This window comes from Tetrao urogallus, assembly GCF_951394365.1.
Source record: "Tetrao urogallus genome assembly, chromosome: 7".
In the NCBI taxonomy this organism is placed as follows: Eukaryota; Metazoa; Chordata; class Aves; order Galliformes; family Phasianidae; genus Tetrao; species Tetrao urogallus.
In genome coordinates this window covers 28,844,494-28,870,939 of record NC_136820.1, presented here as the reverse complement: position 1 = coordinate 28,870,939, position 26,446 = coordinate 28,844,494, and the positions used below count along the sequence as shown (strand labels likewise).

General features: G+C 35.5%; 1 protein-coding gene across 5 annotated transcripts in view; it reads left to right on the top strand.

Moving 5' to 3' along the window:
• VPS50 (VPS50 subunit of EARP/GARPII complex) overlaps positions 1–26,446 on the top strand; it is a gene marked incomplete at both ends in the record, with an annotated part of 66,185 nt that overhangs the window by 14,563 nt on the left and 25,176 nt on the right. For 4 of the 5 annotated variants that reach the window (XM_079538412.1, XM_079538410.1, XM_079538409.1 and 1 more), the window contains 12 exons: positions 58–93; positions 1,639–1,721; positions 4,994–5,036; positions 6,128–6,226; positions 7,237–7,377; positions 8,358–8,493; positions 12,446–12,543; positions 13,401–13,495; positions 14,159–14,257; positions 18,087–18,177; positions 19,240–19,416; positions 25,970–26,088. In XM_079538412.1, coding sequence (XP_079394538.1) covers positions 58–93; positions 1,639–1,721; positions 4,994–5,036; positions 6,128–6,226; positions 7,237–7,377; positions 8,358–8,493; positions 12,446–12,543; positions 13,401–13,495; positions 14,159–14,257; positions 18,087–18,177; positions 19,240–19,416; positions 25,970–26,088 — 1,217 coding nt within the window. The remainder of the gene's footprint in view (positions 1–57; positions 94–1,638; positions 1,722–4,993; positions 5,037–6,127; positions 6,227–7,236; positions 7,378–8,357; positions 8,494–12,445; positions 12,544–13,400; positions 13,496–14,158; positions 14,258–18,086; positions 18,178–19,239; positions 19,417–25,969; positions 26,089–26,446) is intronic. The other variant, XM_079538411.1, reaches the window with a different exon arrangement.

The window sequence follows — 26,446 nt, the reverse complement described above, 5'->3', positions numbered from 1 at the left end:
CAGAATATTTTTTGTACATTCCTTTGTAGTTATCAGTATTTTCTTTTTTCTTTTCAGCAAAGAACTGATGTGCGTTTAAGTGAGATGCTGGAGGTAGGTCTCTGCAGACTACTATATCTTGTAGCTATTCTAAATCATCTCTTAGTCCTCTTAATTTTATCCCTTCTTCCTTTATCTTATGAACAGTATATGATGGGGCTTTGTGGTGGAATAGTGTATTTCTTTTTATTTAGTGGCTTAACGTTTTAATAGTGAGTTATATAAATCGTTTAGTCCATAGGCTGTGGCACTAAAGATTCTACTGATAAAATGTATGTATGCTATCCAAAATGTAAGAGATAATGTGCAGGGTGAAAATAAGATCTTGTCTTTAGGTTTTTAAGTTGTATGAGAGCTTAACAAGTTTACTGATGGCTGTATTTTAATAATATCATGTAAGAATTTTGACTTGTAGATTGCTGAATATTTATATCTGATGTCAGATCAGATGGAACATCACTGTGATAATCCCTAGTTACGCAATTTAGAGATGGAATCTTATTCATTTTTAGTCTTGAGATTCTTAAATCCCATCTTGGGTAACATACGTTGTCTCTCACTTTGTTACTCTTTACCAAGCAAGATATATTAATTCTTAGCTTTTTTTTTTTTTTTTTTTTTTTTTTTTTTTAAATAGCAAAACTTGATCTACATTATAATGCTGCTGCTAAAGTAGTTTCATTTCAGAAATTCCTTTATGGTAATAGCTGAATATAAATTGCCCTTGTGCTTTTGATCTTCAATCACTGAATCTGAATACTCAGTAACAGGTTTGCATTTGAATTCTCTGAAGCACATAACGATATGGATATAATTGGGAAAAAAACGGGAAAGCTTTAGAAATTGAAGGGGATTTTACTTCCTCCAAGACTCTAATAGAATACAAAACCAGTATTTACAGCCAAGACACTGTTGGCAAGAACTTGCGGTTGTACATTCTTGTGTGTGTAGCTTTGTTTTGTATTATCATATTCTTCTTGCTTGATTTGATTGGATATTCTTCTTATAAATTAGGGGAACATTTTTTTCCCTTCCCTCAAAGTATGCTTTGTTTGTCCTAGGGTCTTCTGTTGTGAACCAGTTGGCTACAATTCATTTTTCATTACTTATTGAATGTATCAAATTAAATAGAAAATGTTTGTTTTGCATAATACTGGAGTGTCTCCCATAAGTCTTCGTTGGTTTTGTAGGCTGCAGCCTAACAGTGCTTGAATTTACTTCTTCCCCTGCTCATAAATGGATTGTGTTGTATTAACTAAGGTTCGAAAATTAAATGGAAAATTGTTGTTTTTAGTGAGATCTTTCTCATACATTTTCTTGAATCTGTAGGTAAAAAGCAAGTCATTTGCATAAGAACACGAGATGTGCAGTATTTTTAAATGTTGCTAACACCTGATATTGCCTGCTTATAATTCTGAATGGCTTGCATGTTAATTTCTACAGTAGACCCTCAATAATTTCTTATAACTTCATACTATACAAATGTAAGAGGTGAAATATTTTGGTCTTTATGTTTATACGTGAGCTTTTAAGGAAGAATGAGTGTTGTGATATTTGCTTCCGAAGCCAAATTAGCTTTCTGTTCCATTTTATCCCAAGGAAGAGGACTATCCAGGAGCTATTCAACTGTGTTTGGAATGCCAGAAAGCTGCCAGCACTTTCAAACACTACAGTTGTATAAGGTGAGGTGACACTGCTGATCTCACCTTCTGGATAATATGTGTAAATGATACAAGGCAGTGATGATTATTTCTCATTCTTTAAAGCAATTTTGACTTAAACTTAATTTTCTTCTTAGAAAAGTAAAGTTGGAGGATTTATAAAAGTATGAAGACACTCAGTGGGTGCTGTTCCCCCATACCACTACTAACAAACCCCTACTAACACTATATAACCTCTGCCTGGTCTGTGTCACTGTTTTCTAACTGTTTCAGAATGTTGGCAAGTAAAGTTTTGGCTAAGACTGAGTTATGACTGTGCTGCAGTTTGCAGGATAATTTTTAATTAGGAAGTTTATAATCTGGAATTAATTAACCTTCAGTAAGATGATTTTGGATGGGCAACTTACAGTGAGTCTTGGTGATGAAATTAGCTAATGTACAGCTTTGTGCCATAGAGGAGGAATTGCTTTCAGAACTGAAACTAATCAGTATGTCTACAGTTTCTAGTTTATAAATACTTCCTTTTTGTTTTTAATGAAACAGAAAAAATAATTGGCTGTTCTATAAATTTATGATTTGTTGCAACTTCAGAGTAATTACCCATAATGATTGATTTTAGTTTAGGTCTGCTTTTGAGCTGTGATGTTTTTTGAGGTGTGGTTGTTCAAAGCCAGCCTGAATTGGGCTTTGAGCAACCTGCTCAAAGGGAGGTAGGGAGGTGTCCCTACCTACAGCTCAGAGTTGGGACTAGATGATCTTAAAGGTCCTTTCCAACTCAAACCATTCTGTGATTCTACGGTTCCAAGAATTTAGAGATGAAAAAATTGTATGAGGTTGGAAATTCTGCCCAGAAATAAGCCTCTCCATGTTCTTTATTTTTAAAAAACTCCTTCCTGTTTACAAAGCTTGTGGATATAAGTTGACTATTCAGTCAACATTTGCTAACATTACTAGATGCAATTTTTATTTAAAAATATAAGTCAAAGTCTTCTGTTTTCTGCTTGTTGATGAGTTTCAGTGGGAGTAGACTCCCTTGAAAAACACTTAGAAAAATTGACTGTCAGATAATAGGGCCACTCTACCTATTGCTTTTGTATCTAAACATTCCATTATGTCCCAGTAGATGATAATGTGCTAGAAATGCGCTGAATCTGATTTGTGTGAATGAGGATGCAAAAAACACTGTTAATGCAAGTTCTAATTCAGGATTCATTTCATTCAGAAAGTCTTTATTATCATAGTAGGGCTTTCATAGTAATCATGTAGCCATTGTATCTGAGGTTAATAATTGTGGCATAGAAAATATGTAAGCTTTTAGCTTGGACTCTGCATTTGTGTACTTTCCGTTCAGTACTTGATCAAAGTTAGATTTCTACTGGAATCTTGGAATTGCAACTGCTTTTCTGAAATTGCCAACATAGATGTAGGATGTATTCTTGCAAACACTTGTGTCTATATTTAGTTGAATAAATAAACTATGAATGTGTGTATTTAAAGTTAGTGATTGAGCTTGAATGGAAAGACAGCGCTGTTACAGTTTGCACTAAGTGGTATTGGTAAGAAACAGGAGGTGGTTTTGCCTTGATTGCATTTCATTTAGAACTGGATCTTTAGCATTCCTACCCGTATTTCTTTCCAAAAAGAAAGGAGACATACATCATTCCAAAGTGGTTCAGATCTTTGGATGTTTGCTGAGATTTGTGACATTTAGGCTTCTCATGTGCCCAAACGTCCTGCTTTGGCAGATGTTTGCAAATGGTGTCTTACCTCACATTAGGATTGTGGTATAGTGGAAATAAGGAATGAGTTTTTATGAAGATCTGTGCTGGTATACAGCTGAAATTAGTCAGATGTGGACAACTGCAACAAGTGGCAATTGGTTTCAAGAGTCCAAGAAGTTTTTCGACCCTATAATGCACTAGTGGAACAAGTTCTCTGTGTATGAGCATGTAAGTTGCCTCATCAAAGATACAGATAGATAAGTGCTGGGGATTAGCAGCAACATGCTCAGGACATTTATTTGAAAGGGATCAGTCTTGTGTTTATGTGATGCCTTCTACTGTTAGGGGCTTTGTGAATTTTTCGTAGGACTAAACCAGAACAGCTGCTTAATTTGTTCTGACTACCTGTGCTTTAAACTGCATTTATTGACATCAGCACTTTCTGCTGTCAGCATGTAAAACAACTAGATTTTTGTACACTGGGGGTCTGTCCTGTACCTAGTTCTAAAGCAGGAGTCTTTCTGTGCAAAAAGCAGGGTTCTTACACTTGTTCTAATCTCTTTTTGCTAGGTAAAAGAGCTAGAGTGTAGTAAGTGTTCCTAAACTCCAGCAGAATATAATGTAAAATTGTTGTGAAGGCTTTTCTTTTTGGAAGCTTGTTACTTAAGGATAAACAACAAGGAATGATTGGCTACTTGATTTTTAGTGTTTAATGCTGACCTTTTCGTGTATTTCATTTATTTATTTATTCTTATTTAAACCTTTCTTTGGAAGGTGTTCTTTCCAGGTTATCTAACAAGTAAAAATGGAGGCATATCATGTAAGGGGAGAGAACTAGGTAAGGAAGCTAGAATCTTTTGATAGTTAATGTGGCCATTAGGAAAAGATACAGAGCATAGAAGTGAGTTGCCTTAAGTTAGGTAAGGTGATTATCCCATCAAAACTCTGTGCTTTCTGTGCTGGAGAGGATATCCTGCCTATTTCTTGAAGCTCCCAAACAAAAACATGTTCACTGCTTTTTGTGTCTTATTTTTTTCAGCTGGCATTCCAAAAATTTAGAAGTGAATTTTTGGATGGGAACAGTTTTGCCTTGTCCAAAATGGATTGTCTTATGGTAGCTGTTTTAGTTAATCTTTCTGTACCACATTCAGCTCAGACAGGTGAACTGATGGTCTTAAAGAGATTTGCTGACAGTTACATAAGCTCAGGTTCTGACTTTTTCTTTGAAATTTAAATAAACACTTTTGCTTTAGTGTCTGTATAAAGGATTCCTGACAGTGAGAGAAATTTATTATACCACAGATTGCGAAGATTTGACAGCCTTGATCTTTTTGGTTATCTTGCTAGATACCGGAGGGCTGAATTGAAACGTGTAGAGCACAAGTTTCTGTGGGTTTGGAAATATCTTTGAATACTCTGATAAATCCCAGCAGACAAACAGACACTGTTGTGTTATAAAGCAAGGAAAATGTGTCTCTGTAACAGATAATTTTATTTGAAGTGTTAAAAGTACTGCACTGTTGGTATGATCAGGAGTTTGATTTCAAACAGTATTTTTTCTTTCATTAATAGCGAGTTGAATTCAAAACTGCAAGATACTTTGGAACAAATAGAGGTAAGAATGAATATGTTGGTTTAGTACATATTAGTAGCTAACCTCTAGATATTAGCTTATTTAGCATTAGATATTTCTAATGCACTGCCTTTAGCGATTGCTGAATGTGCATGTTTTTTCAAGTGTGGTGATTGGATTGCTATAGTCATTGCTATTCCTGTAGCCTTTTATGCTGAAATATGCATATATGTGCATATATGCATATGCATATTTGTGCTGAAATATGCATATGCTGTATAATATGGTATCACGTTTATGAGCCTAGCTTGCTAATTGTGCCTACATTAAGTGATAAAGCAATCCAATAAAATATGTGAGGTACTAGAGCAAAGATATGCTCCGTGTGTGATAAAGATGCACGGTAATTTACTGCTGTGAATTTAGTCCTAAAAAGTTGTGAAAAGTAACCATGAGCAGCATACCAATAGTAGGTTTGGATAAGCTACTTGAGAAATGAGTTCCACTGGAAACTTTTGAGGTCAGTGAACTGGAAGCTGATGTGTAGGGCCAGTATTAAGCCATAGCAAATAAGACCTGAATAGCTGGGGCAGATATGACTAAGAAGATGAGTTGAATGTATAAAAGTATATAGGAAGTAAAGAATCCTGTGGTTTCTCTTTGCAAGAGTAAACTACATTGTAGTACCCTTAATTGATAAGAACTTTGAAGTCAGAAGATATTAAATCTGTGTAATAGGTTGCAATTCAAGAATAAGAAGTCTATAATTGTATTGTCTGAGCTGAAATGCTTATGAAACTTTTTTTTTTTCTTTTTTTTTTTTCAGTACTAGGTGTTTCTTAGAAGGGGTAGCAGACCAAGTTAGAAATCCCAACTCCCCCATATTGGGTTCCTAAATCTTTACAAAGTAATGTACTTCTTGTTTGTAACTGGTTTTGGAAACGGTGGAGCCATTTGCCTGGCAGAAATTTCAGATTGAAGCGATGCATTTGGCATTCTAGCACCTGAAAGTAGTCCAGTGTTGTCTGTTTTACATGCATAGTTATCACCAGTTAAATACACTTATTTTCCTCATTTGTTGTTGTTCGACTCAGCTTGATGTTTAACATGTTGTTTTGCCTTCCTTTACATAGGAACAATTGGATGTAGCACTCTCGAAGATATGTAAGAACTTTGATATCAATCATTATACAAAGGTTCAGCAGGCTTACAGGCTGCTTGGGAAAACACAGGTTGGTATTTGTGTTCTGAGTAAGTTGTAAAGACTGGTGCTGTAAGAGTGTGAAGATTTGAGTACTGTGATGGAAATTTCTTCTGATGCCGATCAGACTTGCTATATATATTTACAAAGGCTCAGATATATTAATGGTAAATGCTAAAAGTAAATCAAGCAACACTAGCACATAAGATTTGGGACATGGTATAATTGTAATAAATCAATATTTCACCTACTTATGTGATGCTTTATGCATTCTTAATTATACCTGGACATGTGAGTGCTATTTTTTTTTTTTAAATAAACTGAGCTATGTACAACCTGCACCTTGTTGCATATACATTCCTGCTGAGGAGGTTGCTGGTTTTTTTTTTGTTGTTTTTTTTGTTTTGTTTTTTTTTGCAACAAGAAATGAAATAAGGTATGAAAGGAGGAAGCTCTGCAGGCAGTTTTCGTCAGTGATCAGTTTTCTTAACACAGTGACGTTAAACGTGGTGGTGCCAGTGTAGCAGTGACATGCTAGCTTAGAGAAGAGATTCCCTCAGGAAGCATTAGCTTCTGACAGTCACATCAGAGTGTCTGTCTCCTGCTAAAGGCAGAACAAGAACTCCATTCTGTTATGAGTTGGTTTTTTTCTTTTTTCTTTTTTCCTTTTTTAAAGCTTATTCCAAATATTCAGGACAAGGGCTGGCATTTTTTAAATGGTTTTTTAAAAGTAAACTTCGTTCTTTGCTTATATTGCAAGGAAGGGTTTGGTAAGGAAAAATGTTTTGATATGACTTACAGGCTTTCTGCCTATAACTTGTTCTCTACATTGTACTCTATTCTAAAAGGAAGAACTCAGTGTACCAAGCAGATAAATGCAGCACTTTAGTTGTGATTTTAGTTTTATTAATTGCAAAGGCATTATTATTCTTTTAGTTGGAAGTGTTTCCAATGGGGGGAAAAAAAAGCTAATAATCTCAGCCCATTGTTTTTAGACAAATAGGTCAATGATTTTTTTTTTTGCTTTTCCTTTTCTTTCAGACAGCAATGGACCAATTGCACATGCACTTCACTCAAGCTATTCACAACACTGTGTTTCAAGTAGTGCTTGGATATGTGGAGCTTTGTGCAGGAAACACAGACACCAAGTTTCAGAAGTTACAATACAAAGACCTCTGTACAGTATGTAATTCTGTAATTCTTGCACGAATATGTACTTTTTAATCTAAAATTTTCCTCCGTTGTAAGTATACCATGTCTAAGTACTCAGTTACAGTAGCTGTGGGATTGTTTTGATAATTTCTTAATACAAATCATAGCCTAATTGAGAGATTGCTTGTTTTAAACCTAATATTGATTTTGATGGAATTGAATCTTGTTAGTACTTTGTTATTAATGTATACATCACCTGAATAAATGCAGAGAAGTAAACAATAGGGTACGAACAGGAGGCTAACACTTCAAAACTCTTGTGTTTTCTTCACAGCAAGCGAGACAAGTGTGACTTTGCATTTCCCACTCAGATGAGCAGTTTTACTCTTCTGTTTATGTAGAGCCATTCTTAAATAAATCCCTTTACCTGAAAATCTCATCTTAGAAATTTCTACTGCATACTTAACACTTGCACAGATTTCACTCTTCACATGCTCTTCACTTTAATGAGTATCTTAAATCACAACTGCGTCTTTGAAGCAAAGTGGCTCAGCGATGTAGGTCAGCTGTCACCTGTGCTATCTGTTTTTACCTGCTTGAGTTATATAGCACTGGATCCAATGGACCATCAGCCAGGATGGCTACTATCTGTCTAATGCTGACATCTAAATACACTGTTGAAGTGAAGCAGTGCCCCTATATTGCAGGGATGGCTGCAGCTGTTTTTCATGATGAGGCATCCTCATCATTAGACTGTACAGCTTCACTTCTGTATTTGCTGTTCTATGAATATGAGAAGGGTGATTATCTCAGTCAATTAAAAAAAAAAAAAAGGCAATAAGAGATAAACTTTGCACTTTTAGACAATGTTTAATCAACTGACTAACATCAGACATTTGTCAACTCTCCAATACTTTGATATACATCAAGGACTGTGTCTGTATGGTTTATTTTGCTTTTGCAAATGATGAATGTTACTGGTAACAGTTTCACAATATTATTTTTCATAGCATATTACATCAGACAGCTACATCCCATGCCTTGCTGATCTCTGCAAAGCCCTTTGGGAAGTCATGCTCAGCTATTACCGAACGATGCAGTGGCATGAGAATCATGATCAAGATGAGGCAGCAACTGCGTCTTCTGGTAAAAAATAATTCTGGAAACAACTTCTGATACTTGGAAATAACTTTTCTTGTGCTCAATTAATTAATTGTTATTTAGGTACCTTTGTGATCTTGGCTTACTGCCCCTCAAGGTTATAATTCATAGTGAATTATTCAAAAATTCACTGAATTTTGTAGTCTTCAGCATAACCTGTTTTAAAATAAATATATGTATGTGCCATTACCACAGTTATAACAGTTTTATTTCAAATAGTATTTGTTGTTTGCTCAGAAATCTGCTATGGTAGATGAATATAAAATCTGAGGAGTTTTTCCTTTAATATGAGATGGGCGTGTAATTTCAGATTTTTTGATCAGTGTTGAAATCTTCTCTGCATATTAAACTTAGTAGATTGGGATACTGCACTATGTACTAGGAAAGGGGACTGAATGAATCTGTTGAAAGCAGCAGTTGTAATTTTCAGGAAAAGTAATTTTTTAAATGTTGCTTGTCATCTCTGCTGTTGAAACTTATTGTAAGGTATAGACACAACTGACACTCTTGACACCCTCACAGGAAAAGGCCATAATTTTATCATACAGTATTATTCTGTGTTTGTTTTATTGTTGTTCGAGTTTGTGTTTTTAGGATAGAAACACAAAACCTTAATCTGTCTTTTCGTTTCAGTCTTTCTGGGTATATTTGGCTGGACATATGTTAATAAAAAATATCTAAGAACAGACTTTTTCTATTTCTCCACCAACTCAAGATGCTTCTTTTTGGCAGAGTGTGACATTTACAGTATTGAGATTTATGCAAAACTCTTATTTATCTGAATCAGGTGGGATTAGTCTTGTCTTTCTGGTCTGCACATAGAAGAAAACGCTTCTGTCAAAGGGCAACGAATGTAGACTGCTTCTGCAATTACTCTGTCTTGCCTGATTTACATAGAACATGTATTGTTTGCATTAGACTGTAAGTGAAAAGAAAAAAATAAATTAGAATTGGAAGTGAAGAATAAGTGCTGGAAGACTGTGCTTCCTAAAGTACATTTGTAATTCAGTTTTTCTTTCAAAAATTGGATTTATTACAGATTTTAAGCCTTAAAAAAAAAAATTAACTAATATTGTCTTCTTATTTTAAATGTAGAAACAACATTATGTAAATATTTGTAATGTAAATTGTAAGAAGTGTGTGATACAATGTAAATACAAGACAGTATTGTTCTTGTATGGAATCTGATGTGTATTTTTAAAAACTTTTTTCAAGTGAAACTTTTCTGCATATTTCAGAATTAAAGTTCAGAGTTGACATGTTTCATTTTGAGATGCTGTTGTGAGGGAAGATTCTGAACTTCTGACTGACACCTTCTCAATAATCTTTACTTTAAAATAAGTTTTGAAAGGCTCATCTCCTTTTGTTTTGATTTTGTCACCTTTGAAGTGTTAAATAAAGCAGATGTTAAGAAGAGCTTATTACAAAGAAATGCTGTAATAGACTACTTTCTCAGCTCCTTGTGTTACTTTAAAAACAGATCCTCTTAGTGTGATTGCTTTTGGTACTCCAAAAGAAAGTAAGTTATACTACAAAACATTTTGAAAGCACCGCTAAGCATAATAAAGTTCTGTATTCAATCACGACTCATTTTAAACGCATTGGTTTAAAAAGGCACTGTGGTGGATTCTGGTATGTTTACTACTGATTCACTAAATCTTCTGTCACTCAATTTTTGAGTTGCTGGAGACTCTGTGATTTAGCTGTAACTTACTGCACAGGTGGAATATATTTGAGCTACTGAATCACTTTTTCAAGAGCCCCAGCAATGAGAAAGCATACAAAAGGAAATTTGATAAGTATCATTTAATTTCAGAGGGATTATAAATATCTACCAAATGTCTGTTTTTTTTTTTGTTTTTTTTTTCCCTCCTAAAGCTGTTGCTCATGGTGATTATTTATTGATTTAATAACTGTAATATGTGCTCAAGCCAGAGAGTTAAATTTCTTTAGGATGTGATGGTGTATCAGAAGGAGCCAAGGAGGCAGTTCACTAAAATTTTGCTGAATATGTACTTCAGTTAAACCATATAGTAGAAACAGTAAAGAAAACAGAAAAACAGTAGAAGAAGCAGTCTAACTGATGCATATGTATTGGGCATTTTTTCATTTTTTTTTAAATTAACTTTTAACTCAAAACTGTCCCAACGTATTTCTCGTGTTGTGCTCATGTCAGCAGTCTTGCATAATATTTTAAATGGATCAAGGTGCTCTTGATAGACTTGAGGCACAAACCGAGCTGTAGAACTTAGAAGTTGGACTTGAGGCATTAATTTCAGAGGTCTTTCTACTTTAATCGTGGAGCTCAATCAAAAGAAGTCCCTCATGGATTAGGGAAAGGAGGCTGCACTTCATATAGATAACATCACTTGTTTGTGATAAGTGGTGCCTGTTATAGATGCTAAAATGTGCTTTGTTTTCATAACTTGTAAATGCTTGCCTTCCTGCATTTCTGAGGAAAGAAGTGCATCTGCTTTGTGTTAGTAAATATTCTGCTTATTTCTGTTGTGAAGACTGATGTGAGAACTGAAGAGCAAGGTAGAATAGAAAATTCTTTCACCATGTTTTTTTCTATTTGTTTGTTTGGAGCACTTATAGAAGATTCTTGGAAACTGAGGATTCTATTTTTTATGAAGTCATACGGAATGGTTTGGATTGGAATGGATCTTAAAGACCACCTAGTTCAAATCCCCCTGATGTGGGCCAAATTGCCACCCACTAGATTCTTTGCTCCAATCCCCATACCAGCCTGGCCTTGAATGCTTCCTGGGATGGAGCACCCACAACATGGGGCAACACGTTCCAGTTCCTTACCACCCTTGTAGTAACAAGGTATTAAAGACCAGATCAGTTGAGCCAGAAACAAGGGAGTGAATAGTTTTCCCAGGTACTGAAAACTAGCTGGAGGTTGTAGGAGAGATGGAAAGACAGGTCTGATCTGCTTGGGAATGCTGAAATATTGCAGGTGATCTTAATTCTTCTGTTTTCAACCTCCTGGATAATGGAGTGGAAGGAACACTGTATGCTTAGTAATATTCCAGTGAAGTATTGTATATGGATTACATTTTATTTTTCATATCAAATCACTGAATGGTTTGTGCATCATTTTTCCACCTGTTGGGAACAGCAGATGAGGTTTTTTTTGTTTCTTGGTTCTATCATAGAAAAAAGTTGTGTAGTCTCACAGAGTCAGAGATTTTGCATGAAACAGGCAGTGACACTGTACCATCACAGGCTGCAAGATAACCACAACTATATGATAAAAAATTATAATTACTTAAATTTAAAAAAGGAGAGGGTAAAAATGTATCCTTTCTATTGGAGCAGAGAAGATCACACACAGGAGGAAAGCGGTCTGGAGCTGTGGAAATGAACGTTTTAGAATTAAATACAATAATTTTAAAGAATGAAAGACATCTAATGAGCTGTTTATGAAATTGTTTCATGCATAAGCATGGATTAGTGTGAGAGTGGGGGAAAAAAAAGGGCATGCTATCTTGTTTGCATAGTTCACAGAAAAAGTTCTGGCGATTTCCCCCAGAATTACAGCCAGAATTTACTGAGATAGGAAGTTAGAGATCTTGTTCCTGATACGTTTAATTTTATGGTTCTCATCTGCAAAGCTGGAATAGCTTAGAGAATCTCAAGGATAAGCAGCTGTTAATTTGTCAATTTTGTATTTGAAAGATCAGTTACTCTCTTATCTTATTTTGATTTTATTGAATGGGTATCTTGCTTACATAAAAGTAGTCAGAAGCTCTTTTTGTCTGTATTAACATACAGTATTTTTATGTGCTTTATTTATTTCTTTTCAGCAATGGAGCTCTCCTGGAGTTTGCATACTTGGGGTGACATAATAATGGCTAAGGCAGAAGTTCTGTTATGGCTGGTACATTTCAAGGCATTTGAAAATGTCTTTAATACCTTCTATCTTCAGTTTCAGATGGCAGCAGTGTGGTTGGAGCTGAGGAGAACAGTTTTGACCGCAGCTATGTGAAAAAGAAATTGGAACATGGGCTTTCACGAATATGGCAGGTATGTTTTTTAATCGTCTTAATGTTTGTTGCCCCCAGTAAAAATTAGTTATATTTATACATATATTTTTTTAAGGAGAATTTTTAAAATAATCTGCTTGGATAAGGCATCTTGAAATTAGTTTGTGACTCCCTCAGTTTTAAACTGGGCATAGCTGATGGTGAAGGGAGTGCTACAAACCATTTAGTAAGTAGGAGCAGTGGGGAATTACAGTTTCCAAGATGTACAAGGAGCCTTATTGGTCTCTTTTTCAATGCATACTGTAGCATTCCTGAACTAATGGTTTGGGATATGTTGTGAGAGGTATGGAAATGGAAGAGTTAAAAAAAAAAAAAAAAAAAAAAAAAGGGGGATGAACATGAAATTGAACATGGAAAAACTGGACCTCAGAACTGAAAAATGGTTTTTGATGTCCATTCTGGTGCAAGCAGAACTATGGAGAATGTGAAATCTTGTAAACCTGCCTGGTTTCATAATATTCTTAGCTGGATCATTTTAATACATCACAAGACCCTGAACATGTGATTAAAAAGAATCCTTTTATGTTGCAGAACAGTAATACAAAGCTTGGCTTTTTCAAGTGCTATGAAGTGTATAGCATTATTATTGTATTGTTGCACTGATTATGTTATTATTTAAGAAAGTCAACAGGAAGTAATTAATGTTTCAGAAAATCGAGTTGTACACTATACCTCAAAAAGAAGCTATAAGTGGAAACAAACCAAAAAGTGCATTAATGTGGCATCCAAGCATTCGTCTTTTTGTCTTTAGTGTACTTAGTAAATAGAACCTCTTATTTTGCTTATAAATTTACTGAGGATTCATTAAATGGTTCTGAAATATTTGTGTTTTTGTAGGATGTTCAGCTGAAAGTGAAAACGTACCTTCTGGGAACAGATCTGTCTAACTTCAAATATGATGACTTCATATTTGTACTTGATGTTATCAGCAGGTATACTGACGTGGTCGTAAGGCCACTTATTACATGCAGACAAACTTCATCTCTGATACAAAGACAGCACATGGTTAACTAAGGCTGATATTTACATTCTGATGTTAACTTTGATCCTATCTACTAATGCTGAGTTTAAAGAGTGCTCCTCTTTATGTAAGAATCTGCGTGCCAGTTTTGTTGCCTGCACCAAGGTTGTATTTGGGAGAGGTAGCATGAATTGCTTTGCTGCTCAAGTACCCTCTAAGTGTGATAACATTTGAATGTTGGCCAGTTTTAAAATTTCAGGAACATAGACCTGACAGTTCTGATTTTTCTAAAACCTTTTAGTGGGCTTCTTGATATAGAGCAGCAAAATATTGCAGTACCATACTTAGTCTGTACATCACTGTACATTGCATTACTTTCTGTTTTGGCAATAAAACAATAGATTCAGGTTGTGAGCTGTATAGTGGATGTTTTATTTTGCTAATGGCTTGTTATCACTAGTATGGGATGTAAAGATAGGATTTGGAGGGAAATGAGACATGGAGTTTTGTGAAATGAGTGAAGGGTTTACCAGTGTAACTTATCTTGAGAAAATGAGTGAGGCTAGAAATTTGGATAGGAACAGCAGTACTAATAAATCAATAAATATTTCTAAACTTTGCTTTATTATTACAGGCTGATGCAAGTTGGAGAAGAGTTTTGTGGCAGTAAGTCTGAAGTTTTGCAAGAATCTATCAGAAAACAAAGTGTTAACTATTTCAAAACATACCACAGGTAAGACTACTCTATGCACTGTGAATGAATGTAATGATATTTATTATCACTGGTTTTAGTTTTAAATGAATTCCAGAGGAATTCCATTGAATAATGCTCGTGCATTGAGATTGATAGGTTTCACTGATAGTGGAATATGTTTTGTGATGAGAATAGGGCTCTGAATCAAGGAGAAGGAAAGAAGATGGAAAAGCCAGAAGTTTCTGCTATCTGAATAAAGATGAAAAACTGCGTAATGTTTCAGTAGTTTTAAAAGCTGTCTCCTAATCTTCCTTGGGGGATTCTGAGGATGAATTAATCTAATGTCCATACATCCTGACAAAGTTGTTGTTTCTTTTTCTGGCATTACGTTAAAAGATCTTTCATGTGTGGCTATGAATTTTTTTTTTTTTTTTTTTTTTTTTAAATAAGCAATTTTATCTTATCAAGGTACTTAGATCTGTATCCATTCTTTAGTGTCAATTTCCATGTTCTGTCATTGACAGTATCTATTTGTTTTTCAAACAGAGCTGCTTTGGCCTCAGTCTCTGCCCTCGTATATTCAAGACTTGTCTATTTGTTTAAGTTGTCTTGATTTCCCAAATGCTTTGATTTGGGGACTGGCAGATCTTTCATTTTAGTTACCAAGCATTCATCTTTCTGACTTTAAGTAACTAGAAGATATAAGAAGAAATACAGCATTGTTCTTTGCTCTAAGAAGTTCTTAGTTCCTCAGTCTTGATCTGTTCTTCTCCATGACCCATTTTAGGTAACCTACTTTAATAGGGGACTTAGACTCAATGAGCTCTTGAGGTCTCTTCCAACCCCTGCAATTCTGTGATTTTCTGGGATCTGTATTACTAGCATATAGCTAAAGCATCAATTTGGTCTGAGACTTTCTGCCTAAAATTCATTAAGTATGGGAAATACTGATATGTTGTATGTAAAACACTGTCTAAATTCAGGAGGTGAGAACATGCTTTGGATTTTCTTCTGAATTGTTAGTTTATAGCTATGATTTCATTTCAGATATTAAATGAAGACCTCTGTTTCAACTGAAACAGTTGAAAAACTGAACTGAAAAGCTAGAACCTTAACCACATGCCCATTGTCTTGCTAGGAGATTAGTTATAATGTCATAATCAGGAGTCCAACTCTGGCCTCCACACAGCACCTCTGAAAATTCAAACTCTATGTCTGTTAGCATTGTCCAAACCCTTCTTGAACTTCAGAAGCTTGGGGACCTGACCGTTTCCCAGGGGAGCCTCTTCCAGTCCCTGACCACTTATGGTGAAGAACCTTTCCCTAATACCCAACTGGACTCTTCCTTCAGAGCTCCATCCGTTCCCGTAGTCCTGTTTCAGTGACCAGATGACCTCAGCTGCTCCTCATACGTGTTTGCTCTCTAGATCCTTCATCATCTTCACAGTTGATTAAGATGCAATGCAACTTTTTCTATTTCCTAGAAGCATTTCTGAACTTTGAGCTGAGTTTACTGTACTGCTTTAGAAACTGACTTTGCGGCTGTTGATTCTTATGATCAAAACTGTTTGAGAAGAACTCATGGCAACTCTGAGTGAAGCACCCTGAATCTTTTCACCTAGCCTGCTGTATGCTTTATTTTTCAGCATCTCTCTTCTACTCAGAAAAGCTGTTTTGGTCTATCTAAACCTCTTTTATTCATCAGATGTAGCACAATACCCTGCCTAATTAAATAATTATTGTTTGATTGTTGTGGTTTTGATTTTGATGATCTTACAGCTTAGGGAGTAAGAGACTAATTGCTGAATTATCTTCAGACAAAATAAAGATTAAGGAATGAAATATTTAATTAAATGAAATTGAAACTATTTAATGAATGAAATTATTTAATGAAATATTTCAAAAAGTGATTACTTCTACATATAACTTGTGTTTTCTTATTAAGGTAGTTCTTTCTGTCATTCTTGTGAAAATAAAAGCAGTATGTGCTGCTGAGATGCATGTTACATTAACTTTTTAATACCTGTTCTTTGCTGTATGGGTATTGTGAAGACTATTGGTTTATGTTTTCATCCTCAAAAGGCAAGGAAGGAAAATTAGCACAAAACAGAAAAAAAGCACCTCTATTCCACTCTCTATTCATACTCTATAGCACAGCTATGTCCTTCAGACTGGCTTATATAAAAGCTTTAAATGTCTCAACTTTTCAGATCAAGCTGATGTGGCTTGCAGTCCCTTTATATACTTCAGTGAGGAGAAAAAAAGATAGTGCTTAAACTAAGAATTCATTAATACATAAAAGCTACACAGAACTGAAATGCTCTGAGTCCAGGAGTAATCAGTTCTTTGATTTTGTCATTTAGCATATGTGGCCTCCTACGTGTGGTGGTGTTTTAGAGAACTGGCAACATAGAGAAAATGCTAAAGGAACTGATCATGTAGTTCATCAAGAGCAGAAAAACAGTGTAATACTAGAGTGCATGAAGCCTTTTATTGGGTAAAAGTTGATTATTCGGAAAAAATTAGAATGGGCTTTTGGCAGCGAATATTAGAAAGGGGATTTTAAATGCAATTTGACTTTTCTTTCTGATGCATTTGTTAAAAGGTGCATCCACCAAAGATTTTCAGAGAAAGAATTCATGATGCTTTCTACCTGTACCACTTTCTAGGCTTATTTGCTGGTGAAAAAGCATCTGTTGAAATGCTTTGCCAGTGGCTTCATTCCATCTTTGAAATGATATGAAATATCATGCCATGTGCCTTTTAAATGTTTGCTTTTCTGTGAATCTCCTTAGCCTTCCTCAGAGAATTTTAATCTGAAACTGATTCTGAGAATGTCCATCTGTTGCTTCTGTTGGCTGCGGGAAGGTCTGCAAGCTATGACCACTCAACACCTCTAAAATCAGAGTTGAAATCTGTTTGCATTTAACTGATAAATTTAAATAGACACGGGAAAATGCAATCATAATTCAACTGATTTCTCATCTTGTCAAGCAAGAAAATTTTAATTGTAGCAGTGATTACAGTTTGTTATTCAAACAATTATACTCCTAGAATATTTTGCTGCCTAATTAGAAACCTAGTGTATAATTTACCAACTGCTGTTCATTAAGCAAAACACTATTCTTTATATTAGGAAGAAGAGAGATAGCAGTATGAGCTCGATAAGCACTCGCTGGTATCTTCCTGCTTATGTGGCAAGAAAGGTTTTCCTTGTTAAAAGAATTTCTGCTTATTGTTGAATGGAGGCTCTTAGGATGTTCAGAAGTGTAATAGAAACAATGCAGAGACATAATGGCCTGATTGTATTTTCTTAATACTTTTTCTGTGTTATTACTGACATTAAGATGTGAAACAAACTATAGCCTAGATAGTTCATTTAATTTTTATTTGATGTCTGTAGATAGTCTAGTTCTTTTCACTTCCATTTGTTACATGTTGGCTTCTGTTTGCTCATTGAAAGAAATTACCTGTTTTATGATGGCTCACAAGCAGTTGTGCTGGTGGAGTGTTTGTATGCATTGTGCTGCTTTCTATAAAGAGAGAAGAAAGGTTCTGGGTGACTGTACAATCAGTTCCTCTATACTTTATAATGGTCATACTGAGTAATGTCAAAGAAAAATTGCTTCCAAACTTTGGAGTTTGGCATTCTTTGATTATCTCTTTAAAGGTGCCATGAGGCAAACATTGTGTTAGTAGTCACAGTTTTTATGTGATTTGTCACTTGAACGAATGAGTAAGTACTGCCAAGTATGTGTTTTCAAGTGTGACTTCTTGTATGCTTTTTGGGCATCTTTCACTGCATAAATTGTCTGTTTTCTGATTTGCTCCTGCTGCCAATTAAAACTAGTCATTTGTTATATTTCAGAACCCGTCTTGAAGAATTAAGAATGTTTTTGGAGAATGAGACCTGGGAACTTTGCCCTGTTAAATCAAACTTCAGCATTTTACAGCTTCACGTACGTTCTTTGAATAACACTTATGAAAGTGTTGATACTGCAGTATCTAAGAGTGAGAAGTAACATATCTCTGAACTGCCATGAAAATGCTAAGTGACTGTTTTTTAAAAAACATAAATTCATTTCAGGATTTTGGAAACTATAGAATCCAAGGCTTTTAAGGCAGTGACATTTCTGTTTTAGACAGGTAGAGTACTACATAACATGCTGGAATTGTAAGCATAATGTTAGTCTTTGTTATTTCTTGTGTTTTAATGTGTCATTTATTTGTCAATTTTCCATTTCAAAATCATTATTCTGAGAAGATGATGCTGAAAAAGAATGCCTAAAAATAGCTACCCTCCTTAGTGCTCACTAGTTTGGACCTGTTTTGGGAAAAGTAGGTCATACTGCCTGATTTGAGGAAAAGTATTTTTTCTATGGGGAAGTACCAGCAAAAACATGTCATGGGTGTGCTCACCTGCTGTACTGAAGGGGTTTTGTGTAGTTTAGCATATGTTGGATGAATTTCACCTGTTTGGCCAAACAAATGTGGATGTCTATGATTGAAGCTATTATTAAAGTGCGAAAGGGATATAGCTGAGTGATGCAAAGGAAAAGGTAATCATTAGAAACTTCTTGTGAAATGGCTTTGAAGATTATAAAAAATTTGAAAATAACTTATTGTTAAAGATAAAATATTAAAAAAAAAAATAAATCTGCAATAGTAAATTGCTAGGTAATGTGTGTAAAACAAAACAAACAAAACCAAAACTGCATATTTGGATAAAATTATAGGTTGTTTTTATTTCCTTTTTTTTTTTTTTTTTTTTAAATCAGGTGATTTTTTTTCCAAAATCAGGTGAAAACTACTTTCAGAATGCAGAAGATGTATCACATATCATAACCAGCAACTGTTAAAATTAGAAATATGAGCACTGTAAGATTGCCAGTGTCAAGGTTAACTTGAGCCAGTATAAAAGTATGTTATTATGCTCTCTATTTTCATTAATCTGTAGTCATTATAATAATATTGAAACCGCCCTGTTGTGAATTAAAACTGTACTTTCTTTCTATTAATAGGAATTTAAATTCATGGTTCAGTCACGTTCCCCATCTGTGTCACCTAGTAAGCAGCCTGCTTCAGCAATTTCAGCGACGGTAACTTTATTTGAGCAGTACTGTAATGGAGGAAACCCATTTGAAATTCAGGCTGACAGCAAAGATGATGAGACAGAGGATGTGTTAGCTTCCAATGGGGTACGAAAAAAATTAAATCTAGATCTCATTGAATGCTGTTGTTTTCATGTCAGTAATGGCAAAAATCTTAGTGAATGAATTAATAAGCTATAGTACTATTTAAGTTCTCAAGGCACTTTACCCCTATTAGACGAGTTACTTAGTTTTTTTTAACAGTGCCAGAAAGCTGGGCAATCCTTTTTTAATCCTTTTGGGTTATTTTTCAGCTGGTCAGTATTTTTCCATTGAAGTCAAATGTTCTGAAAAGCTAGTAAGATGCATTCCACTTCAAATTAGTACTTTTGCAGGTTTTTTTACAAAGCAATTAGATACAATGATTTACCTTCCTTGTGGAAGTAGTGTTTATTATTTTAGAAAGACTGGCTTTCTGGCTTCATAGGAAAGAATCATTATGAATTGCTCCTTCTGTTCTTTTTGTTAATGCATGCATGCTTTCCAAGGGTTATCTGATGTTTGTTAAAAGCACAATTTTTTATTGCCATTTGAATACTCAGGACACTCACTTTACTTTGTGATCCACTGCTGTGAAATTGGACAATGACTTCTAGCATATATTTTTTTTCTAGTCGACATCTAGTAATTGTCAAATATATTATAGTTTAAAATGTATTAGCATGTATTAGTTCTTCTGATAAATAACTTATTTATTTATTTTTGTGATAAGGCTGGATAGAGCTTAGTTTATTCAGTGTGCCATTCTAATGGCTGCCTGGTTTGCATCTTTGCCTTTTGTGTTTTCTCTGTGGGATTTGATGTGTATCTCCCATGCCTGGGCATGATGCTATCACCTCTTTCCTGCTCTGTCACTTGCAAACAACATGCAGTTGATTGTTATGAAATATTGTTGCTTTATGCTTAAAAAACATGACAGAGAGACAGCTACCTGGTTATAGTTATTATAGTATATAGTATAGTGTATGGATGGTTATTCTCCTGTCAAGGAGTGGAGCAGAACGTACATCCTGCCTTTTCATTTCAGTATACTGAGAAGAAGTGTATGGTTATCAATGTTAGATTTAAGTATAGATTCCACATGAGCATGAACAGTAGGGAAAATGGCTGTTTACAAGGGTGGATAGTAACAGGACAAGGCGGAATGGTTTTAAACTGAGACAGGGGTGGTTTAGGTCAGATATTAGGAGGAAGTTTTTCACTCAGAGGGTGGTGACGCACTGGAACAGGTTGCCCAAGGAGGCTGTGGATGCCCCATCCCTGGAGGCATTCAAGGCCAGGCTGGATGTGGCTCTGGGCAGCCTGGTCTGGTGGTTGGCGGCCCTGCACATAGCAGGGGGTTGGAACTGGATGATCGTTGTGGTCCTTTTCAACCCAGGCCATTCTATGATTCTATGCTGAGCAAAGATGTGCTTCAGAGAATGCTAAGAACCATAGAATTCCGCAGTGCTGTATAGAAACCAGCTCCAAAACAAAGCTTTTGTGGAATCTGAACAGCCGTTTGGTAGGTATTTGTGAAAGGTCATAGTGAAATAATTGTTAATGATAATACAGTACTTTTGAGGTTTGCAAAAATTCAAGCTGCTGCTACTGGGGAGTTGTTTTCTGACTTCAACACATTTGTGAGTAGTTGTGCTTTTTAAAAGATTTTTTTTCCTGAAGGAAACCTAATACAATTTATTATTATTAGAAACTAGTGACAGCTTTAAGACAGCTTTCTTGTGAAGGTTCACTTTTAACAAGAAAAGCTATCATGACCTGCATTGTGAGTGCCAGTGAGAAAATACTCAAATGTTTCAGGATAGGCTTTTTTAGGGAGGGGGCTTGTTTTGGTTTTTGGCTACCACTTGCAGGTAGGTAGTTGGAAATATGTGAAATTGTTTTCAAAAATGATAGTAACTTAGCTTCTGAGGTTGGTTAACTTCTCCAGAACAGCAACAACAAAATAATTGTTGGTTAGAAATTTCTGGAACCTCTGATTCCATGCAATTCAGTGCTAGCAAATGAGTGTGAATGCTGTGTCCAGACAGTCCCTGTAATTAATGCATTGCCTTTTTAGTAGGACACTGCAGTTCTAGAAGGCTGGGGTTGTCTTCATTTCTTAACTTGTAGGTATATTAAGGGATTTTTTTCTTTCTGTGGACGTGTGAGAAATCTGTAAGCTTTGCACTAAGTTAGAACTGATCTGCTCTATTTTTTTCAGTTGCGACATTTTTTTGGTCCGGAATCTTTCATCTAACTTCAGTAAAATTTAAATGATGTGAATTTCCCCCATCCTATAGGCTTATGGTTCTATGATTGTGAAATCACCTGAGGAAAACATTAGATAGCAAATACAGATGAATTCTACATGCAGTTATTGTTAGCTGTGCAGGGACTGCCATGTTCTGTGAAACCAGCAGCTCTTTCCCCTCAGAATCCTGCTTGTCATAGTGGAGGCTTATGAGCTGATTTTTTCTTGGGGAAGAAAAAGAAAAAGAAGCAGACCACCCCCCACCCCCAAACCATTGTTATTAATTTACAATGTAATGTAATTGTCCATGAAATTTTCTGTTATCTGTTGTGTTATTACAACAGGGAGTTGATGAATTCTGCTGTCCAGTCATCCTGAGTGGAAAATTTATTTTTTTATTCTGAACTTGTCTCTATCTGTTGAACAAATCTCAGTATTTAAAGGCTGCTATGTACTGATTGTTTACTGCTGTCTATTTTTTGAAGGTGCACGAGGCTTAGTCCTAGCCAGAGCTAAAGATCCTTAAATCAGTGATTGTTAGCTTATCAACAACAGCATCTTCTTTGCTTTGCGTGCAGATGCTGCTGCAAACATGTCCTATCAGGACAATCCATGCAGGGACAGGCCTGGGGTAATCCAGGGCCAGGGAGATGCACCCTGTGCTGCCAGGACTGGCTGCTTCAGTGGCTCAGTGCAGCAGGCTGTGCTTGTAGTGAATCAGGCTAGAGGGAGTCGTCAGTCCAGGAATCAGCAGTAGGTTAATGTGTCACAAGCACTGCAGAATCTGTTCTGTGGTTTCCCTGCCTTGAATTTGACCCGTGTCCCATTTAGTAGGCTTGAGCACTACTGGGGACTTTCAGAGCTGACTGCAGCGGTGTCTTTTTCGAAGCTGTGTGCCAGTTTAGTGTTCTTTGCTTGTGAAACATTAATGTATTTTAAATTGATAAAATCTGAATTTGTGTCTGGTGAAGAACTGTAATGAATTTTGGCTCTCCTTTAACACCAGAGGGACAGAATGTTCTGCATGGAAAAAGTAAAATACCAATTACATGATTTCTTATTTATTTTTCTTGTGAGGTCTAGGTTATATTAACAGCCATTCATACAATAATTTTGCTAACCTGAGTGTGATGTTATTGGGAGAACTCTGGAATAGTTTAGGGCTAACATATATTTTTGAAGTAAAATTTAAAATTATATGCTGTTTGCCTAATGTAATTTATAAGAGATTAGGGACAGTGATGCTTCTGATTTTTCTTCACTTGTTGTGGAAATCTTTTGGGGTGAGTGTATCCTTTATTTAACTAACTTCTTTCAGTATAGAGAAATGTTAAGTAATGCTGAAGAACTGTACTGAGAGCGCAAATGACAGTGTTTAACGGTACTAAAAAGACACACAATTTCAATCATTGTATTTTACCTCACAGTCATTGAAGGATGAAATCTTTACTAAAATCTTTGCAAAGGAAGTGTTATTCACATTTAGATAGACAAATGAGGTGTAGAATAGGTTAGCTGGTACTAGAACCAAGGCTTCTGGTCACCCTGCTAGTGTACTCTTCTGGTGACTATCCTCTGTTTCTATTTCATTAGCAGTTAAACTAGAAATTATTCCAGGTGGAGACTGCAGAATTTTGTTTCCGAAGAATGCAGATATGTTTCTAGATCTAGATAATGGCATCTAGAGAAATGGCATGACAAGGCTGTGAACAACTGACTTCTCAGTGATCTGCAGGATGTTAAGAATTGTCAGTGTCTCATTTGAGAATGCTTATATTTTTTTCTTATTTCAGTTCTGGACAACTGAATGGGCCTTAGGGTCCAGTCACCTCTTTTTTTGTTTTCTCATCCTGAGCTTCAGTGAGACATTTTATGCCTATTTTCTGTAGCTCCCTAACACATTTTTCTTGTGATACAGGTAACTTTAGTTTTATAACACTCTTCAGTTTCAGTTAATTTTATTACAGTCCTATGTGTTAGTTTGCATTGACTACCTAAACACTTGATAATTGCAGTGGTAATTGCTAGTAGCCACAATAAATTATTTAGCACTTTGAGATGTTATTGCAGACTGTATTTATTGAAAATATGTTCTAGAAGGTCTCTAGTTTGTGATTTTGAGTTAATTATCTGCATTTTAAATCATGCAGGATTTTTACCTTGTAAATACATTTTCCAACTTATTAATAGGTTTAGACTGAGGAGATTAGAGAAGTATTTTCCATGTTTAAAAAAAATCATTTTTTCAAAACGTTCTTATTCAATTAAGAGAGTTAACAATTTATAGTCAGCATATAATTTCACTATCACTGGATTTTAATTGGGGTGGAGCACATTATTTATTAATGCATAGTAAGTGACTGTAATTTTCCAGGTTAATTTTTCAGTCAATTTAGTTAAAATATGACTTTGTCAAGCCTGAAGTCAGTGCCTTTAATTATACTTTCATTTATCTGCAATGTTCATGAGGCAGAAACTTAGTGTATGAATACTACTGATCAGTCTGCTCCTCACATGTATGTTTTGGTTTTTTTTGTCTCAACAATTTTTGCTTTGAATTTGTTTGTCCTGTGGGCTTTCTGCTTTTTTAATATACTGCTTGCGTTGTGCTGTGCTTTAAAAACATTCATACCTTGGGGCTGTGGCAAAATTGCCAACCATAACTGAAAAATACATTTTCTAGTGTATTTTAGATGGTTGAAAGACTGACATTCCCTAAATGTACCTTCATCAGTTTTCCTTTCTGGAAAGAACCATTTCTTAAAGATCCCAGAACCAGACTGACTTTGCCATGTGGGTGGGTTGTTTTTTTTTTTACTTCCTGGACAAAATGGCTTCAGAGCACAGCCTACATTAAGAAAAAGTTGAAAGTAAAAGTATTGTCTGTCTTCAGCTGAAAATGCATTTCTGGAGCCTGGTACGTAGCTTTAATGCCATGTAAGAGTTCAGGAAAATGGGTTACATCTGTAGGGCATCAAGTGTAATTTTTCCTTTAATGTTTTGTGGATAAAGAAATTAACGTAAAAAGAGGTACATAGATAACTTTACCTCGTTATTATGAAGTGTTTGAAGCAGCTCTACTGCAGAGCAACCAGGAATACTTGAAAAAAAAAATCTACCTTTAAATATTACTCTGAGTGAAAAAAAAGATTGCAAATGTCAGATGTTTTTACCAAAAGTAATCCTAACTGTATAATACATTTTAATGTATGTGTGGTTTCATAACTATAAAAAGCACTTTTTGTATATTTCAATTTCTGGGTAGCATTTGTCCATATAACTTGTAATCAAGCAATAACAGTATATGTGCAATGTGGAAACCCTATACTGCAGTGTGCTGCAGCTTGCGTTGGTCCTGTTGGTCCTCATCAGTTCTGAGGCCCAAACCGTCTATCCTTACATCGAACAAAAGTTTCTTGTAAGCTTTAAAATGCGATGGAACAACTGAACAGAAGAAAACAATTTCAAACAATTAAAAATGTCTTGAGTTTTTGGAGGCAACAGTTGTAGCTACTTATGGTTATTTTTCAGATGTTGCAACTTAACATTGGTCTTCTGTGAGAGGGCAGTTAGAGCAGGCTTCCTGGTGAGGTGGTTGGTGCTCCAGGTTTGTCAGTGCTCAAGAGGTATTTGGATAATGTCCTCAATAACATGCTGTAATTTTGGTTAGCCCTATTGTTGTCAGGATTGGACTCAATGTTGTTGGACTCAATGATCTTTGAAGGTCCCTTCCAACGGAACTAGTCTTGTTCTGTTCTTTCTTCTTGCTTTCTTTCTCTTCTTCTCTTTCTCTTATCTCTCAAGGCAGTATACAGGGATAATTTAGTTATATATTCATGTTTTTCATAAGGTTTTTCTGGTCTGTGTTGTGGGATCTGTGTGAAATGATGCGTATGGTGCGTGAGGCTCAAAACAACCACTAATCAAGTCCTATAATAGGGAGAACAGACCCTTTTTCTCTATTCCCTATTGATTTGTTCCAGTAATACAGCCAAGTTATATCACCACAGTGTTACTTAGAATATTATACTGTATTGTGGGGTGGTTCTGTTTGTTTAATTTGTTTGTTTTGTGCATAAGGTAAGACTTAACAAGAGGGGCTGCAGAAGTCTGTTTTCCTGCATGCTCTGCAGTTTTTTTGCTTGCTTCATGTACACTGTGAACTTTATGTGTAGAAAAAGATACTCCTATATACAAAGTTACTGTTCTGGCTGTTGGTGTAGATAGAACAGCATGCAGGTGGAGGGAGTAGATACAGAAAACAAACAAACAGAAAAATACAGAAGAAAAAAAGCCAAACAAAAATAACTGTTACTGTTATTAGAGCAGCCATGAGAAATACTTGCATTTATGTTTGTTTGTTTACAGTATGAATCTGATGAACAAGAAAAAAGTGCCTATCAAGAGTATGATAGTGACAGCGACGTTCCTGAAGAGTTGAAAAGAGACTATGTAGATGAGCAGACAGGAGATGCCCCGATGAAGAGGTCAGTATGCTCAGTCTTATTTACATGTGTTTAATCTCAGTACTGCAATTTATTCTTGATTCAGTCTCTACAGTAATTGAATGATAATCAAATAATCTTTACCTGCACAGTGTGAAAGGCTCTGCATTTAGAATTCCAGGATGGGGAGGAACTTTAAACTGTTCACTGTTATTGCAAAAAGAAACTTTGGGAAGCAAGATTTTGAAGGAAGATAAAGGCTGTCTGAAGAGGTTGTGAAAAAGCAAGCATTAGGCATTTTTCTACAACTGCTGTTATATATGTGTAATTTTTGTTGCATCAATGGGATCTTTTTTGCAAACAAATGACTTGAGAGTTGTGTTTTTACAAAATAGTAATC